This window comes from Coregonus lavaretus (assembly GCF_964263955.1).
Source record: "Coregonus lavaretus genome assembly, chromosome: 21".
In the NCBI taxonomy this organism is placed as follows: Eukaryota; Metazoa; Chordata; class Actinopteri; order Salmoniformes; family Salmonidae; genus Coregonus; species Coregonus lavaretus.
Genome location: NC_140008.1, coordinates 39,366,316 through 39,385,358, shown reverse-complemented (window position 1 = coordinate 39,385,358; position 19,043 = coordinate 39,366,316). Strand labels below are relative to the sequence as shown.

Below are 19,043 nucleotides of genomic sequence, written 5' to 3'. Positions count from 1 at the left end.
GAACCAGACTTCAGACGTAACAATATTGCCATATTTGGTATGGCAGAAGCCTACATTATTAACATATTTCTCCCCTCCTCTAGCCAACCACAAAGCATTCCTGACAGTTTAAAGGGTTTTTAAAGTTCTTCATACAGGAAATTCCTTAGCATTCCTCCTTGGGTTAATTTACTTTTCACACAATCTGTCCATCACGTTTTGAAAACATAATCTACTACAGTGATCCAATTTTCCACATACGATGTTAGTTTGGGGAGAAAATACACAACTGGTTTCTAGTCCTACTATTCTTCGGGTCTCAAATAACTTACATTTCATAGAATTTTGAAATTCAGAGATTAGAAGTAAATGCAAACCGATTTGACCAAGAAAGCAAACATTATAGAATGCTTGAAAAATTGGGTTATTTCCTGCCAAAATAATGTTAATAGACTGTTTACCGAAGGACGATATGACAATCCCCTATTTGTAATAACCATAACTATTAAACCCAAGAACGGAAATATTTTTTGAGTAACTTTATACGTTAGACTTCTGAGAGCGCTGAACAAATAACTAACGGAGAATGGTTGTCAAGACCACGGAAAAATCTCCCTCCGGTGAGTTTGTCTGTTTTACTATACCTTTACTAATCTGTTTGTTTTAAAATGTTTTGTATACACTCTTGCTTTATCACTTTGTTCATAGTGTGTAAATATATTGAAGTATCTTAATTGATCCGTCATCCGTTGTCACCTTTCCATCTGATTCGACCGCTTGACAATCATTATTTGGGTACCGATTGATATTTAATATTCTGCATCTTGATGCGCGCTTGCTTTATTTTTCTTTGCATTTGTCCACATTTTCATAATTCCAGTTTTAGACACTAGATGGTGTAATGCTTTGGTTAACTTGCTTGACATTCCCACTGGGCATAGATGTCAATTCAACGTCTATTCCACGTTGGTTCAACGTAATTTCATTGAAATGAAGTGGAAACAACGTTTATTCAACCAGTGTGTGCCGAGTGGGTTGTCAACATTTTCCTCACTGTTGTGACCTCATTGTTTGAGTCATTTTGAGGTAGCTGAGGGCTATATAGTTTGTCATTCATCTGAACGCTTGTTAAACCAGACAGACAACTTTAAAGCTCATGAAATGACACTGGCATTATATTACAGCTTGACAGTTGGCATCAACAAATGTCTGTCTGTTTTGAGTGTCAGATTCCCCAAGGGGCACTGCCATGTGCCCATATGTTTTTTGTTTATTTTGGTTGTTGGTGTGTGTGTGTGTGTATATTGTATCTAGCCCCAAGTAATACTTATGTCATCCAAGTGATGGTGATGATGATGCTTGTTTCCCAAACATAAATGGACCTTTAATGTCAATTGTAGCCCATGCTATCCTGCCATTCCAATATCCATTATGACCTCATCAGTAAGTCCCTCTGTGGTGAGTTTGACCCCATGAGCTCAATGAGATGCTTTTCTGATTATGATTGTTCTGCTCTGTCAGCATATTGTTCTGATTCTTTCCTCTTTCCCTTACAATGACACTGTGTATATTATAGGAAACAGTGCTCTATGCCATGGAACCATGGAATAACATCCCACAATGATATTCATCTTGTAATTACCCATTCAGGAAACATTGCTAGGGCAACCAGGGCTAGACATGTGTATCCATGTAGTAATGGCAATCATGATATTTTCCAGCCCCCTCTTCCCCGCCCCCCCTTATGAACCATCCCAGTCTATTGTCCTAGAGAGACTAGTGTAAAACAGGCCCCGGTATGATAGACTGTATATTGTAAGCCTGTTCAAACAAAGGATAACATGCAGTGGGTGTTGAAGCTTCCTCTCTATGTCAGCTCATGGAACTCTGGGACGGAAGCTCAGTGAGTCATGGGGTGTTCTTATGTACACACACTGTGCTTAGTCACAAGACAACCCTCTTCCATAGTAATCTTTCTATTCCTGGAAATGATATGTCCTTTGTTTTACCTACAGCCCTAACAGATGTTTGTTATGAAGTCAGCGTGTTGTTATTGTGTGTCCTTGCCTGCCAAAGGAATGACAGTCAGTGCATCTGAAGTAGGTGGATGGTGGAAGCGCTCTCTACTGTAGCCCAATCCATTATAGAATGGAGAATGTCAGCCATTTTAGTATTCTCCTGCACACTTATGCAGTCTTTCTCCTAGATTATGTTTTTACAGGCAGGGCACAAAGGTACCCCAAAACAACAGTCAGGCCATCTTGCACAAAAGCTGTCCATTTTAGACAGGGGGCAAGAGTTATAGGCGGGCGATTGCCCCTGTGCCCCATCTATACAATGGTAGGATAAACACTGCGCTACTGTACTACTGTTGTGTCAGAGCAATGGATAATTTACATTAGATTCAGTCGAAAGACTTGCCACCTTTGCCAGTACCTTAAGGTTATTTGCCACTCAAAACTATATATTATCCCTGTGTTAGCAGGACTTGTTATTGATCTAGAGAGAGTAAAGGTTGGCATTGTTATTGAGGTTTAAATAAACCGCAGACCTGGTGTATGGGTTGTCTCTGCTTTCACACATTTTTATGGTAGGTCTCAGAGGCTGCGTCCCAAATGGTACCCGGTTCCCTTTATACCGTACTACTTTTGACCAGGGCCCATAGGGAAAAGGTGCCATTTGGGATGCACACAGATTCTCAGAATGTACCAGGTGTGTCTACGAGGGGTTTCCTTCAGTTTAACCCAAGCACTATAGCACGGGAGAGAGATATATTTTTCTAGGGCAGAATGTACCAGACAGAGTCAGACATACACAATGTGGAATGGAGAAAAAAACTGGAGGGCTGGGGGTTCGGACAGAGTAGGTAGTCCATCCAGGAGTGGAAAATGGAATGCGGGACTCCTGGAATGTTTGGACCAGTCAGGATAATTGAGTGTATCTGGAACAAGAAAATACAAACTTTGGTCCAGGGGTGTGGAAGAATGTGCTTTAGGAAGTCTGGAGAAACATTCAATTCAAAGCCGAGCCCAGAGGCTTCCTTAGATGGCACCACAGAGAGTAGGAATAGGAATACCTTCCCTGCTTGCTCTGCACACTGAGCACAGGGCAGGATAAATACAAGACACTCCTTCATTCAATGGCCATAACAAGCTGAAGAACTCTCGACTCTCCTTTCCCATGGGTCTCTTATGACTATTACATTAAGAAGACAAATATTAGAGAAATGAAATATGTGCTTTGTTCATATTTCAGTGTTGATGTGAAATCTGTTATTCCCATATACTGTGACAGTAATATGCTGGTTTATGTTGACATTAGAAATTATTCTGAAATATGTGTTTGGTTCACTGTGAATATCTGTTATTCCCATTATTGCCATACACTTTGATATGCTGGGGGCTGCTGTAGTCTCAACACCATTGGGCAGGTGTATAGGAAAGTGAATGGCTCAGAATGGCCGCTGCACCTCCTTGTCCTTGGACTGTGTCAAAGAAGCGCCCTTTGTTCTGAGCTGGGGTCAGGGGAGAATGGGTTATTGTCACCCAGGGGTAGGAAATTATAATGCTAAATGAGTAAATGTAAATGAAATTATGTCAATAGTAGAGAGCACCGAGCAGCCTCTTTCTTTTTTGTTTTGCTTTGGCATTGACATCTGCTAAACTGGCAGGTATTGCAATAATAAGCCAGAGATGACAGTGACCAGCATCTTCAACTTTTCAAAATACACTATGTTTATGAATGTACACATTCATAAATAATTGGTATTTGAATGAAAAGACTGTGAAAAACCCTAGTGGTTATAGATATTAATAACGGTTTGATTACTAATTGTACTCTAGCCTTGATTGACATTATTTTATGTCTAGACATTGTGGTGATTTTGTAAGCCATTTGTTCCTCGTTGATAAAACGTTGTTACCAAGTAATAGATAGTTGTTACAAAGTAACAGAGCGCCAGCCAGCGCGTCTGTGCTCGCGCTGTTTAAGAGCCACACTGTCACTTTTCGGGCATTGCTGTGCGCTTCACTGGAAATTGATATTGTAGCAGCTAAATGACATTCGTACACGTGATGATTTGTTAGTGCACGTCATCAGACCGCTGTCTCTGGCTTGTTGCCTATTTGACCAGAGTGGAGCTGTCAGTTTAGTACATTAAAAAAAGACAAAATAGAAAATCAAACAAACAACAGAAAGAGAACCGACAGCATTCGCTCTCTCATACATTTAGAATAGGCTACGGTTCGAGCAGTTTGTTTGAGCAATTTGAGGGTAACGACAACTAACGGAACATGGCTGGTGTGATGACAGGTTTTGGTAACTTCACTCACGCCGTTATTCGAGCTATCCCCTCATCCCTTGCTAAAGAGGCACTGAGGATGAACGTTTTGGACGTGGACCTGGTGAAAGCTCAGCGGGAGCATGAGGTATATGTAGGGGTTCTGAAGCACAAACTCGGGCTGCAGGTGATAGAACTCCCCGCGGATGAGTCGCTCCCAGACTGTGCGTTCGTGGAGGATGCCGCTGTGGTTTGCGGTGACACGGCTCTGATCACCAGACCCGGGGCAGAAAGCAGAAGGAGAGAGGTAAATAAAGTGTATATATATATATATCCCTTCCTTATATATATATATATATATATGTATATATCTCTTCCTTTGTAGCCTATAGGCTACCGTTACATTGTAGCTATAATCTCGTTATGGCGTTGACAGTTATACATATGCCATGCATTAATACCAAATATGACAACAGTAATATATATCCAAATAGAAAAAAACATGTCTCTGTTGACCATTTCTTTATTGGAGTATGGATATATACTACTGTTGTCATCTTTGGTATTAATGCATGGTATATGTATAACTTTCAACGCCATATGGAGATAATAGCTACAATGTAACAGTAGCCTATAGGCTACAAAGGAAGGGATATGTGATTAGCCATCATCAGAACGGCAACGCCCTTGTCCAGTCACAGTCACAGTTTTAATTTAAAATCAAATCAAATCAAATTGTATTGGTCACATACACATTTTTAGCAGATGTTATTGGGGGTGTAGCGAAATGCTTGTTTTCCTAGCTCCAACAGTGCAGTAGTATCTAACAATTCACAACAATACACACAAATCTTAAAGTAAAAGAATGGAATTAAGAAATATATAAATATTAGGATGAGCAATGTCGGAGTGGCATTGATTAAAATACAGTAGAATGGAATACAGTATATACATATGAGATGAGTAAAGCAGTCAAATTTGCCTCCTGATTCCTGGGAGAACTCTATATTAGTAGCCTATGTTAGCTATAACAAGAGTAGATGATGAGCATTGTTCTTTACATGATGTATATTGTAAAATGCAATGCTGAATAAAAACAGTTTTCTACCATAACCTTTGATGTGGTTAATACTGCCAGCTGTATTAACTATAACTATGATTCTCTGTTTGCACACAGTACTAGAGCACACATAGTAATGAGAAACCATCTGCATCTCATCATCTGATCTGTCAAAATAGATGCTTTAATTGTAACAGCCATAATTCCTAGGCAGAGGGCTTTTACATACAGAAAGAGCAGATTAGTGCAATGCGTGTCAGTCCATTGAAAGCAAAATTATATTTTTGGTCTTTCCCCATAATAGTGGTATACTGTCCATATTACACCAATAAGTTATACAAACAGCAGGCTATGGACAGGGAGATTTCTTCTGCCTGTTTACTTAATAGTGTACTCTAAGAAAGAATACTGTGTGAATATAAACAGACTAAATGTATTCACAGTATTTATGTGCACCCTGGGCTGTAGACTGACTGTGCTGTTCCCTGTTCTCTGTCTGGTGGCAGTGTGTTTGAAGTTTAGACGAGCTCTCTGACAGCCCCTGTCATATCGCATCAGACTCACCTCCTCTGGGTTCAGGGCTGCTAATGGGCCCCGGCCATACCATTGGGAGAGGATATTGATCTGTAAATCTCCTGGTATTCATAATGGCTCTCGACATACAGGACATTTATTGGTCAAAGGTTTGGTCAGCTGGACTGTTTTGGATCTGACTAAAGTGTGTCCATGCAGTGCAGTGTTTTACGGTATAAAATGGACGAGGTATGGTTTACTTAGAGAGAGTTGTGATCATGTAACATTTAGCATTCATAAAGCCATTATGACCATGAAAGAGTCATAATATCCTACCAAGTCTAAAGTATTAGAGTCAGGCAGAAGACCTGGGATCAATACTTGGTTGGTCACATTGGTGGATCAGAGAACTATGCTTGCGTGAAGAGACCTGAAGACCGGTGTTAGCGCCCAGACCAAATGCTTAAGGTTTAGTTCCATGAGTAATGCATGGTTTAGTCGCACGGATAACCCAATTTGATATGTGTGTGAAAAAGCTGGCCGATGCCGCTCACAAAAGGTTGTACTAAAAGACTGGATCAATCAGTTACATTTATAAAAAGCGCATAGTTACTTTTTAAGGGGAACTGCAACCGCTGATTTGGCCTCGTTTTTTGGCTTGCTCCTCAAGAAATGCTGGCGGCCATGACAGAAGCCAAACGTGAGTTGGCTTGGGGGTGTGGTTTGATGTGGGTGTTTCTCGGGTGTGTCCTTGCCACCACCAAGATACACTCATCTGTCAGAACCTTGCCCCCAGCTGTTTCCCCCCACTCAATCACAACAAACAAACCTTCTGCAGGTTGAGTTCAGTAACTACATGCAGAGATGCCGTAGGAAGCTTTGAATAGTTCAGTAGCCTACAGAGTAATATGAGAAGAATGCAATTGCTGCATTTATGTAGATATTCTAAACTAAGTGTTTTGATAACTTTTTCTAATGTAGTAACAGGTCCATGAGAATAAACACTTCTTTACATAATACCATAGCAACAGGGTTCTGCTAATATAACAATGTGCACCCTTCATCTTTCATTGTCATTCCCAGCTGATACAGATACTGTGCCTATCAGCATTTTGTCTGGTGGTAATGGTAGAGGCACACCTCTACCATTAGTAGAGTAGTCGGACAAAACAAGTATCGTAACGGCTATGGACAATTTTCTGGATACGATTATGATCCGAGTAGTTTTTAGTAATTATCCGTAATTGGAAAAAATGAAATGTTTTGGGTGCCAGCACACACGCATCTTTCTCATGTCAGTCAGTCAAGTGAGGTGCTACGTGGTCTAAATAACTCAACTGGCTAGTTTACCTGTCTGTAAAAAGAAGGGTGGGCTGTATGTTGATCCTGCTGCTCTGATTGAATAGAGTGAAGCTATATTTCTCTGTCCACTCGCTTCAGAATTTCACACAATCACTTTAACTTCTCTGTTTCGGTCTGATCATTCACACTGCTGCTGCCTCCTGTTAGCCTGCTACTATGATAAATCAAAAGGCAAGGAAGTTTGCTATCAAGCTATCAATGTGCATATTATCTAACAAGTGGGGTGAGGGTAAGGAAAAATAAGAAACGCTGACGCGCATTCTGATTGTTAGCAAACATGTCTGCCCGCTGCAAGTTGAAGACACAGACGCAGGTCAGACACACACACACACCTCTCAAAGGCTCCTAATTTGAAACTTGTTTGGTCTATAAACGTGCAGGGAGATAGGTATTTTGCCAACATCTACGAAGGCATATTGAAACATTTACGTTTTTAACGATCACGAGTATCATCCAATCTGACTGTCAATTACGGATACAATTTCGAATACGAGTATGGCCATGTTGGGACACCCCTAATAAGGGGTCTATCTTGGCAAATATGTCAGAGATACTGATCGGTCATGCACAAACACATACACACAGTGAGCACTGATTACATTATCAATGGGTGGTTATGATTAGCCTGGTGGAACCAACCTGATCGCTGCGTCCACCTTTCTATTTCACTTCTGTGTGTGTGTTATACAAAATTTTTCTCAAAGTTTCCGGGATGTCACGTACATCACACTTATATCAGTACATTAAAAAACTTCTATTAGATCAAATAAGCCTCACGTATCAAAATAGCAATTCATGTTTATCTAGACTAAATTCGACACTCTCATTGCCCCCCATACAAAAACTCCTCACCTGTTTAATAGTTAAGGATCTGCTTAACGTGGACAGATTTTGTGCAGAGATAGGGCTCTCGCTTCGCCTCCCTCTCTCTGGTTAGAAGAATCGATCAACATCACACAACACATTTACTGTTTTAACCTCATGGGTTTTTAACATGCTTCTCTACAGTCTTACATATGGATTCCCTTCTTGTCTTTCTACTGACAAACAAACAGGCTGTTTTCTCTTTAATTGGCCCAGCCACTGTCTTCTGATCCCAGAGGTAAATGAGTCCCGCATCAGTAAAGAGTTTATATTATAGCCTATCAGTGTGTGTGTGTGTTTGTGTGTGTCACCGTGAGCACATCATTCAGTCAGGTTTAACCATGCTTTATTGGCTGGGACATGGGGAAGAAAGCACAGTCCTCTGTTCCCTGTCTGTATCCCAGATCACAGACCTCTTTAATGGTTAGATGAACCAGACTTCCTATAAACACTGTTTCTACCAGTTTTACCATTAATGGGTATTTGGCCTAAAACATGTTTGATAGATCAGTGCACTGATGCGAGGCACTGTAGAGTGAGAGAGAGAACCTAACTGCTTGTTTCGTAAGAAATCACTAAAAGACTTAAGAAGTGACCTTATTTCAACGATTTTACTGAGTTACAGTTCATATTAGGACATCAGTGAATTGAAATGAATACTTAGGCCCTAATCTATTGATTTCACATGACTGGGCAGGGGAGCAGACATGGGTGGGCCTGGGAGGGCATAGACCCACCCACTTGGGAGCCAGGCCCACCCACTAGGGAGCCAAGCCCAACCAATCAGAATACGTTTTTCCCCACAAAAGGGCTTTATTACAGACAGAAATACTCCTCAGTTTCATCAGCTGTCCGGGTGGCTGGTCTCAGATGATCCCGCAGGTGAAGAAGCAGGATGTGGAGGACCTGGGGTGGCGTGGTTACACATGGTCTGCGGTTGTGAGGCCGGTTGGACATACTGCCAAATTCTCTAAAACAGGGGTCGACAACCTTTTTTGTATGGAGTGCCAATTTAGAATTTATCCTACAATTTCTAACGGTCTGCATGTCAGCTATGATTTTCATATGTGCATTACAACTAATTGTGTCTATTGAATGTCTAATTGCCCACAAACTGAAGAATTTCATAGCTCACTAAACAGAGGCGCTGTCCATTAGCACCATGGAGCTCCACTATAGGATGAGTGATGCCGCACCAAGGCACAGTCTTCGCTCCTTTTAAAATGCATCTATAGATCTTTGTACTGTACTTACTGATTTCCTCCATTGTTTGGTCGAGTTTGTTTGGCAAGCGTCCTTGATGATTGTAAGTAATTCCTTTGATGTTATGCTTCTTATTCCATTGCATTATGTGTATTTGTCTGATATGCAGTTGTGGTTACACTGTAGCAGTTTTAATGTGATGGTCATTTTAAGTTTGATGTCTGCATTTGAAATCGGTCTTATTGTGACTTGATGGCCTGTAGTGGTGACTTTATGTATATTTTGTTCAGTAAAGCTGTCTAAATGTTGGTTTTGATTTATGGACAATATTCCTTTGATGCGTTTATCAAGATAGAATCAAGATTTTGTGTTGAAGCGACACTTATAACGACACAGGATGAGACCCAGATGCAGACACAGGAGGCAGAAGGTTTGAGTCGCAGAGATGTATTATATACAAGGGGGCAGGCAAAGGGCAGGTCGAGGGCAGGCAGAGGTTCGTAATCCATGGAGTCAGGCAGGCGTAGAACGGCAGGCAGGCTCGGGGTCAGGGCAGGCAAAAACAGGTCGGAACCGGGAAGACTAGAACACAAACTAGAGAGAAGGAAAAACACGCTGGGACGACTTGACGAGACAAGACGAACTGGCAACAGACCGACAGAAAACGCAGGTATAAATACACAGGGGATAATGGGGGAAATAGGAGACACCTGGTGGGGGGTGGAGACAATCACAAAGGCAGGTGAAACAGATCAGGGTGTGACACTTCTGCTGTTTTCAATTGCATTTATCAGACATTTCAATTGTTTATATATGGAAATTTAGGTAGAACACTTTGAAATATGATTTATACATCTTCGTTTATAATAATAATACTAATAATAATAATAATAATAATAATGTGTATAAATTGCTCCTCCTTCATGTATTTTTGTGGAACAGTCCCATTTCAATATAGGCTACAGAATTACAAAGGCCAAGTAATACATGTGATTACAAAATAACATTATTTATTGAAAAATTAAAAAAGGTTCAATAAAAAGACGACTGTTAGACCTACCAACAGCCCTAAACGTAACTGAATGTAAGAAAAAACAATCTTATTTCCATATTATCAACTCCATATCTCAATATCTGCTGCTGAGAATCGTAGCCTACTCCGTTTCCTTTCTCCCCCATCTTATTCCAAATCCCCTGCAACACACAAATATACGCTCACTCGTTCACATTACTACTACTTGTTGAAATTTACTGGCATGAACATTACAAGGTTATATCATTTTGTATTGAAAATCACATCTTACCGATTTATTGTGATCCTTGTCCCTGCTTCCCATTGCTGAGCCGCATAATATCTGGGCTAAATTTGGGGCTCAGGATTGACTTCATGTGTGAAAAGATCTGTTCACATAGATACGTGGATCCAAATGCTGAAAGCATTGCACATGCAACCTTCTTCACACTGTCAAATTTCACTGGCAGGCTCTCTCAACAGTGGATAATGGATGCCTCCTGATCTCTCTATGTCCCTTCCAGGTCTTTGCGCAGCTCCGTGAATTTTGATGACCAAAGAGAGGATGCCTTGAGCTTGATCAGCTGCATTTGAAAGTCCTCAATACCCATCCACTGAAACACAGACAGATCCATGTCGCTCTCCTCAAAGTTGTCTGGCTTGATCAAAATAGAAAACATTGGGCCATGTTGCTTGAAGTCTTGAAATCGGACAGAAATCTGACAGCTCCCCCACTCCGATGACGTCAGTACTGACAGTGTGTCGTGTTAACAGCCCTTTGAGTTACTTGAAGTAGCGGAACGTTCCACAGGCGCAGGTTGAGCTCATTGAGGTGACCTGTTATGTCAGTGAGAAACATCAGTTTTACAAGCCAATCCTCATCCTCAAGCTCTTGGTAGTTTTGGCCCTTTTCAGACAGAAATGCTTTAACTGTATCCAAATACTCAACGAACCATTCCAGAACTTTCCCTCCACTTAACCACCTGACACTGCAGTGAAGAGGCAAGTCTTTGTGGATTTGTTCCAACTCTTCCAGCAGTGACTGAAACTGTCTGTGTGTCAAAGACGAGCGAGCAACATGGAAATTCACGATTTTAGCCATCGAAGTACCTAAATCGGAATTTGAAATCTTGGAATACAGATTCTCTTGGTGAATGATACAGTGAAATATAACCACGGGTGGTCAATCTTATCTTCAATCAGCTTTGCGAATCCTTTATTTTTCCCCACCATAGTGGGGGCACCATCAGTTATAATAGCAAATATGATTTTAATATCGACACCTCTCTCCTCAAAATGATCCTTGAAGGTTTTGCTACATCTTCCCCTTTAGTAGTACCATGCATGGGTTTTAGACAAAGCAGCTCCTCGCGTACCTGCTCTGAGTCACAGTATCTTGCAACAACTGCCAGACGTGGAATATCATTCACATCCACACTCGCATCAAGAGCCACAATAAACACAGGTGCATCTTTTAACGCTAGAGTTTTCTGCTCCTTTCAACCATCTCGGTAACGTGCCTTTCAACAGTTCTGGCAGACAGGCATGTCTTTTATCTTTGAGATGATTGTGTCTTTGTTAGGCAATCAATCAAATAAAGCCTGTGAACTACTGAGGAAGGCCTCCTTGATATATTCCCCATCAGTAAAAGGTTTTCCATGTTTAGCAATGCACTGCGCAACTTTGTAGCTCCCCTTTGTAGCTTGATTTTTGACTGCGTGTAGATTTGTAAACACACTGCTTTGCTTTTCATACCTGGACACGGCCCTCTTGATTCCTTCAGCCTTGTCCGCCTCATCCTTGAAGTTTTTCTCATGTCTTGTTTCAAAATGACGCTGTACACTTGATGTTTGACAAACAACAGTTTTACAGTGGCTTGCGAAAGTATTTACCCCCCTTGGCATTTTTCCTATTTTGTTGCCTTACAACCTGGAATTAAAATTGATTTTCTGGGGGGTTTGTATCATTTGATTTACACAACATGCCTACCACTTTGAAGATGCAAAATATATTTTTTTTGTGAAACAATCAAGTGAACATCAATCCCTCTGATTGACCTCTTGTCTTAGGATATGTCCCAAATGGCACCCTTTTCCCTATATAGTGTGCTACCCTTTGACCCCCCCCCCCCCCCCCCAAAGTCAATACTTTAAAGCCCAGCTCTGTGGAGTGTACGGCTTAAAGTTGTCCTATGGACAGATACTCCAATATCCGCTGTGGAGCTGAGCAGCTCCTTCAGGGTTATCTTTGGTCTCTTTGTTACCTCTCTAATTAATGCCCTCCTTGCCTGGTCCGTGAGTTTTGTTGGGCGGCCCTCTCTTGGCAGGTTTGTTGTGGTGCCATATTCTTTCAATTTTTTTATAATGGATTTAATGGTGCTCCGTGGGATGTTCAAAGTTTCTGATATTTTTTTATAACCCAACCCTGATCTGTACTTCTCCACAACTTTGTCCCTGACCTGTTTGGAGACCTCCTTGGTCTTCATGGTGCCGCTTGCTTGGTGGTGCCCCTTGCTTTGTGGCGTTACAGACTCTGGGGCCTTTCAGAACAGGTGTATATATACTAAGATCATGTGACAGATGATGTGACACTTAGATTACACGCAGGTAGACTTTATTTAACTATTTATGTGACTTCTGAATGTAATTGGTTGCACCAGATCTTATATAGGGGCTTCATAGCAAAGGGAGTGAATACATATGCACGCACCACTTTTCCGTTCTTTATTTTTTAGAATTTTTTGAAACAAGTTATTTTTTTCATTTCACTTCACCGATTTTGACTATTTTGTGTATGTCCATTACATGAAATCCAAATAAAAATCCATTTAAATTACAGGTTGTAATGCAACAAAATAGGAAAAATGCCAAGGAAGATGAATACTTTTGCAGATTTGAGACTGGGATGGAGGTTCACCTTCCAGCAGGACAATGACCCTAAGCATACTGCTAAAGCAAACACTTGAGTGGTTTAAGGGGAAACATTTAAATGTTGTGGAATGGCCTAGTCAAAGCCCAGACCTCAATCCAATTGAGAATCTGTGGTATGACTTAAAGATTGCTGTACACCAGCAGAACCCATCCAACTTGAAGGACCTGGAGCAATTTTGCCTTGAAGAATGAGAGACCCCAAGAGACTTGAAGCTGTAATTGCTGCAAAAGGTGGCTTCTACAAAATATTGACTTTGGGGGGGTGAATAGTTATGCACGCTCAAGTTTTCTGTTTTTTTTGTCTTATTTCTTGTTTGTTTCACATTAAAATATATTTTGCATCTTCAAAGTGGTAGGCATGTTGTGTAAATCAAATGATACAAACCCCCCAAAAATCTATTTTAATTCCAGGTTGTAAGGCAACAAAATAGGAAAAATGCCAAGGGGGGTGAATACTTTCGCAAGCCACTGTAGCTGCTAGCCATGTGAAAACAAATCTTCAGCGCCACCTTGGTTTTGAATTTGGCGGAAGAGGTGAGGCGGGTTAACTTTTGCGGTTAAATTCCCATGTACCGAATAAAAAATACAAGTTAAATGGGTTTCCATTGAATTTTCAACTCTACTGATGGTTTTGTATCAAAATATGTTATCGGCATATAGCAAATGTGCCCACTCTGGTCTTGGCATGTGTGCTCCTGCCAACAGCTCGCATATACAGTGCGGGTATAGCCTACATGATTAGGGCCGGGACTACCAGTAACGCAATATTTGTTCCATGGCAAAAATGAAAACATGAAGCAGATCAAACACTTTGGTCCTTTAAAAAGCTGCTGTATATAAAATGTTGTGTGCTTTAGCTTGGAAAATACAGTGAGGGAAAAAAGTATTTGATCCCCTGCTGATTTTGTACGTTTGCCCACTGACAAAGAAATTATCAGTCTATAATTTTAACGGTAGGTTTATTTGAACAGTGAGAGACAGAATAACAACAACAAAAAATCCAGAAAAACGCATGTCAAAAATGTTATAAATTGATTTGCATTTTAATGAGGGAAATAAGTATTTGACCCCCTCTCAATCAGAAAGATTTCTGGCTCTCAGGTGTCTTTTATACAGGTAACGAGCTGAGATTAGGAGCACACTCTTAAAGGGAGTGCTCCTAATCTCAGTTTGTTACCTGTATAAAAGACACCTGTCCATAAAAGCAATCAATCAATCAGATTCCAAACTCTCCACCATGGCCAAAACCAAAGAGCTCTCCAAGGATGTCAGGGACAAGATTGTAGACCTACACAAGGCTGGAATGGGCTACAAAACCATCGCCAAGCAGCTTGGTGAGAAGGTGACAACAGTTGGTGCGATTATTCGCAAATGGAAGAAACACAATAGAACAGTCAATCTCCCTCGGCCTGGGGCTCCATGCAAGATCTCACCTCGTGGAGTTGCAATGATCATGAGAACGGTGAGGAATCAGCCCAGAACTACACGGGAGGATCTTGTCAATGATCTCAAGGCAGCTGGGACCATAGTCACCAAGAAAACAATTGGTAACACACTATGCCGTGAAGGACTGAAATCCTGCAGCGCCCGCAAGGTCCCCCTGCTCAAGAAAGCACATATACAGGCCTATCTGAAGTTCGCCAATGAACATCTGAATGATTCAGAGGAGAACTGGGTGAAAGTGTTGTGGTCAGATGAGACCAAAATCGAGCTCTTTGGCATCAACTCAACTCGCCGTGTTTGGAGGAGGAGGAATGCTGCCTATGACCCCAATAACACCATCCCCACCGTCAAACATGGAGGTGGAAACCAGTGGCGGCTCCTGAAAAAATTCTCAGGAGGGGCAATTTTTCTGATGATTTAGGTGACCTACACACATTTTTAAAAAGATATGTCCAGCAACAACATGAAGACAGGGGCAGCATATAAGTCAATACCAGAAGCATTTATTGACTGATCTCAAAAGTGTTGGCTTACAAAAGCAAAATAAGTTATCACAGTAAAAATAATCAAGGGTGTTCTTTCACATTCCTCAACACTGCATAAACAATATGTATGGCTTTGTAAAAATGAACAACCATATTCTGGCCAATTGTATAGATTTGTAAATATGAACAACCATATTCTGGCCAATTGTATAGATTTGTGAAAATGAACATGAACAGATTTTTTATTTTTTTGAATGGCAGTACCTTTCAAACATGTCTGCTTGCAGTAAGGTAGCACTCACAAGGTGGCCAGAGAAAGAGAACCTTTCTTTGGTGTGATCCAGGATGGTGTTGCAGACCTCTTCAGACAGCCTCTGCTTCTCCTCTTCTCTCAAAGCTGTTCTGGGTCTTTTGGCTCCTGTTGCTTCTTGCAGCTGCTGTTGAGAGGAGTCCCTGAAGGCAAACAGACCAATGTGTTTGTTGGCTTTGTACAGTATTGTTGTCTATGTGATGCACAGGTATATGCAATGTATCCATGTATAGTAAAAATACTTCAGTTCCACTTAAAATGGGCAGGGATGCATAAAGTCTTTAGTGTTTAAGTTAGCCTTTGTGTCTCACATAGCCTGGATGTTCAGCACAGTATACAGTGGTGCTCATAAGCTTATGATCCCATGCTAAAGTTGACTAAAAAGAGGAATAAAAAATAAAAGAAAATTGGTGTCCTTAAAGGTTGGATTTTCCAACTTTTTTAATTAAGTCATTAAGATCAATTTCCAAAAGATGATTTTTTTATTTTTTTATTCCTCTTTTTAGTCAGCTTTAGAATGTGTTCATACACTTATGAGCACCACTGTACAGTACACATAGTATATAAAATAAGATAGATTACACCACTGGCCATATATAATGACAATAATGTAATTTCAAACACAAATGCAGTCTCCTTTCATGCATACATTTTCAAATAAAGCTCTGCTTTGAGAAAGATCGAATGATATTGTTTAATCTTTATCTTACCTTATGGCCTGCACACTGCTTGCGAAGCTGTCGAGGGCACGTTTGATAAAGACAGCATCGATGTCCTTATTCTGTAGCTTCTGGTACGGTGGGCTGGTCAAATGAACCCAATGAACCCGTCCGGATGGCTTCAAAACATTCTATGAGGTCGTCTCGATTCTCGTAGACAGTGTTCACGACTCTGCTGTTGCTAACCTCATCGTTGTGGCGGCGGACAGCTAGCCTGTATCCCTCATCCAGTTGAGTGGCAATATTCACTCTCACCAAAGCAGACAATCTCAAACAGCTATCAATGTGGGTCTTTGACAGCTCATTTTTCTTAATCTTTTCTGAAAGATGGTGCATGTCGGTTACACCAGTCGCTGTCCAAGCGTTGCTGTCTGCCGTTCATGGTTACGTTACGTTACGTATGACGAAAGCGCGTAAGTGCAAGCCCTCAGACACCCATAGAGAATGTATTGAAAGCTCAGAAATTTGAAAAAAAAATATTTTACATTAGAGGCTATGAGAGACTTCTGGGCGATTTTCAACCTGACTGAAATCGCCCCAAAACGGGCGGGGACATTTGAAGCACGACTTTAGCCTGATTGGACATTTAGTGGCTGGCAGATCAGACGTGAACACTGAACTACTGTTGCCATGATATAATTGATTAGAAAAAAAATCCCTTCCTTTTCCCGTTTGGCAGTGCGTCGCCCATATCGCCCTATTGAACACACCGCCCATGGTGGAAACATTATGCTTTGGGGGTGTTTTTCTGCTAAGGGCACAGGACAACTTCACCGCATCAAAGGGACGATGGACGGGGCCATGTACCGTCAAATCTTGGGTGAGAACATCCTTCCCTCAGCCAGGGCATTGAAAATGGGTCTGGATGGGTATTCCAGCATGACAATGACCCAAAACACACGGCCAAGGCAACAAAGGAGTGGCTCAAGAAGAAGCACATTAAGGTCCTGGAGTGGCCTAGCCAGTCTCCAGACCTTAATCCCATAGAAAATCTGTGGAGGGAGCTGAAGGTTCGAGTTGCCAAACGTCAGCCTCGAAACCTTAATGACTTGGAGAAGATCTGCAAAGAGGAGTGGGACAAAATCCCTCCTGAGATGTGTGCAAACTTGGTGGCCAACTACAAGAAACATCTGACCTCTGTGATTGCCAACAAGGGTTTGCCACCAAGTACTAAGTCATGTTTTGCAGAGGGGTCAAATACTTATTTCCCTCATTAAAATGCAAATCAATTTATAACATTTTTGACATGCGTTTTTCTGGATTTTTTTGTTGTTATTCTGTCTCTCACTGTTCAAATAAACCTACCATTAAAATTATAGACTGATCATGTCTTTGTCAATGGGCAAACATACAAAATCAGCAGGGGATCAAATACTTTTTTCCCTCACTGTAAATACATGTGACTCTGGATGACAACATGATGATGATTTTTGTTTCCAACATTAGGGCTGTTTTCCTAAATAAGTTATATTTGCTTTGTGTTTTGCTTCCTCGCCGCGCTATGAATGAGTATCGCGTTACTGGTATCGTGCCGGTCCTATACCTGATGAGATTATTATTATGGACAAAATAGCAAGATTATTTTTACTTGTGAAACTTCAGCCAAACATCGCTCATCATGTCACCAGAATATGACCCTCGATATTTATTGGAAAGGAGCATCAAGCTCATCACTGTGCACTTTCACTACCCTGTGAAGTTCATCATAACTTATTTAATCTGTAGAAACTGCATGCTTTCCTGAGTCTTATGGGAGGACCACACAACATGTCATCTTGTGACTCCGAGTTTACATCCATATGATGGTTATTATATCAATATTTGCGCATAAAATCGTTTTCACCACCATTTCTCACATAATTAATTTTACAGACACAAAAAGATCCCATCTTTTCTAGCGTATTTGGTTTTGTCGACATTTTGAAAGTTTACCGGCAAATTTGGTGTTTCCATCAGGCCTGTCGTGAAATTTTTTTATCCGACGTGTACTTTACTCCCATAAACAGGTTGGAAGGAAACCTGGTTACAGATGCATACAAATGGGTGGGTTCATGCAACATTGAGCATTTGGAACAAACCACAGGAAATTCAGGTGGTACCAATATTTAGGTCACCAATACCAGACCTGGGTCAAATGCATAGTAATCAAATCAATTTCTTGAGGAATGCTTGATTTAGCTTGGAGTTTGAACTTTTGAGACTATTACAATGGTTTCATTGTACTGGTATTCGGGCAAACTACATCTCAAATATTTTGAAAGGATTTGACAGATACATTTGTCCCAGCAGGTGATAGGTTTGCTGCAGGCAGCTGCACCATACTTCACTTCAAAGTTTCCTCTCACCATGCAGCACTTATCTCTCTATCTTATCTGGTGCGGTTGTATAACTGTGGGATTGACCTTAAATTGGTTTTGGCTATTGGTTACGCAATGGGAATTGTTTGATATGGATTCCCACTGACTCTTTTCTCACAGGGTTGCGTGTTCCTGTGTGTCTGTCTGTGGGTAGAACAGCTGACGTGTGTGTGACAGGCCAAGGGGTGTGTTGGTTTAATGTAGTCCCCTCTCGCAAAGGGTTTCCCTCGTTCTTGTATTCTCAGCCACAGAAACGAAACATCACAAGCATGACAGTGATTCCCTTTAAAGCCTGTTTCATTAGTAAAGTTTGTTATGATTACTGTGATGATGTCTGGAAAGTATAGCCTTCCAATAATAACTCTAAGTAAAGTTAGACTGCTTTTCAGACTACTTTTTCAGTAGTTCAGTGTACTATAATCTCCACACAGGTGTACTTATCCTGAATTTGATGCCATGGAGTAGAAAAAGTGCAAAGCTCAACGGGATGAGTTTGCAATAGATTGCAATAGATTTGTGTCTGCATG

At 41.0% G+C, this 19,043-nt stretch overlaps 1 protein-coding gene across 1 annotated transcript in view; it reads left to right on the top strand.

The window, feature by feature from the left end:
• Positions 1 to 4,271: 4,271 nt before the first annotated feature.
• The window catches only part of LOC311148793 (N(G),N(G)-dimethylarginine dimethylaminohydrolase 1-like), a gene marked incomplete at its 5' end in the record, with an annotated part of 139,258 nt that continues 124,486 nt past the window's right edge, over positions 4,272 to 19,043 (top strand). The window contains one exon of the mRNA XM_084185757.1: positions 4,272 to 4,565. Coding sequence (XP_084041883.1) covers positions 4,272 to 4,565 — 294 coding nt within the window. The remainder of the gene's footprint in view (positions 4,566 to 19,043) is intronic.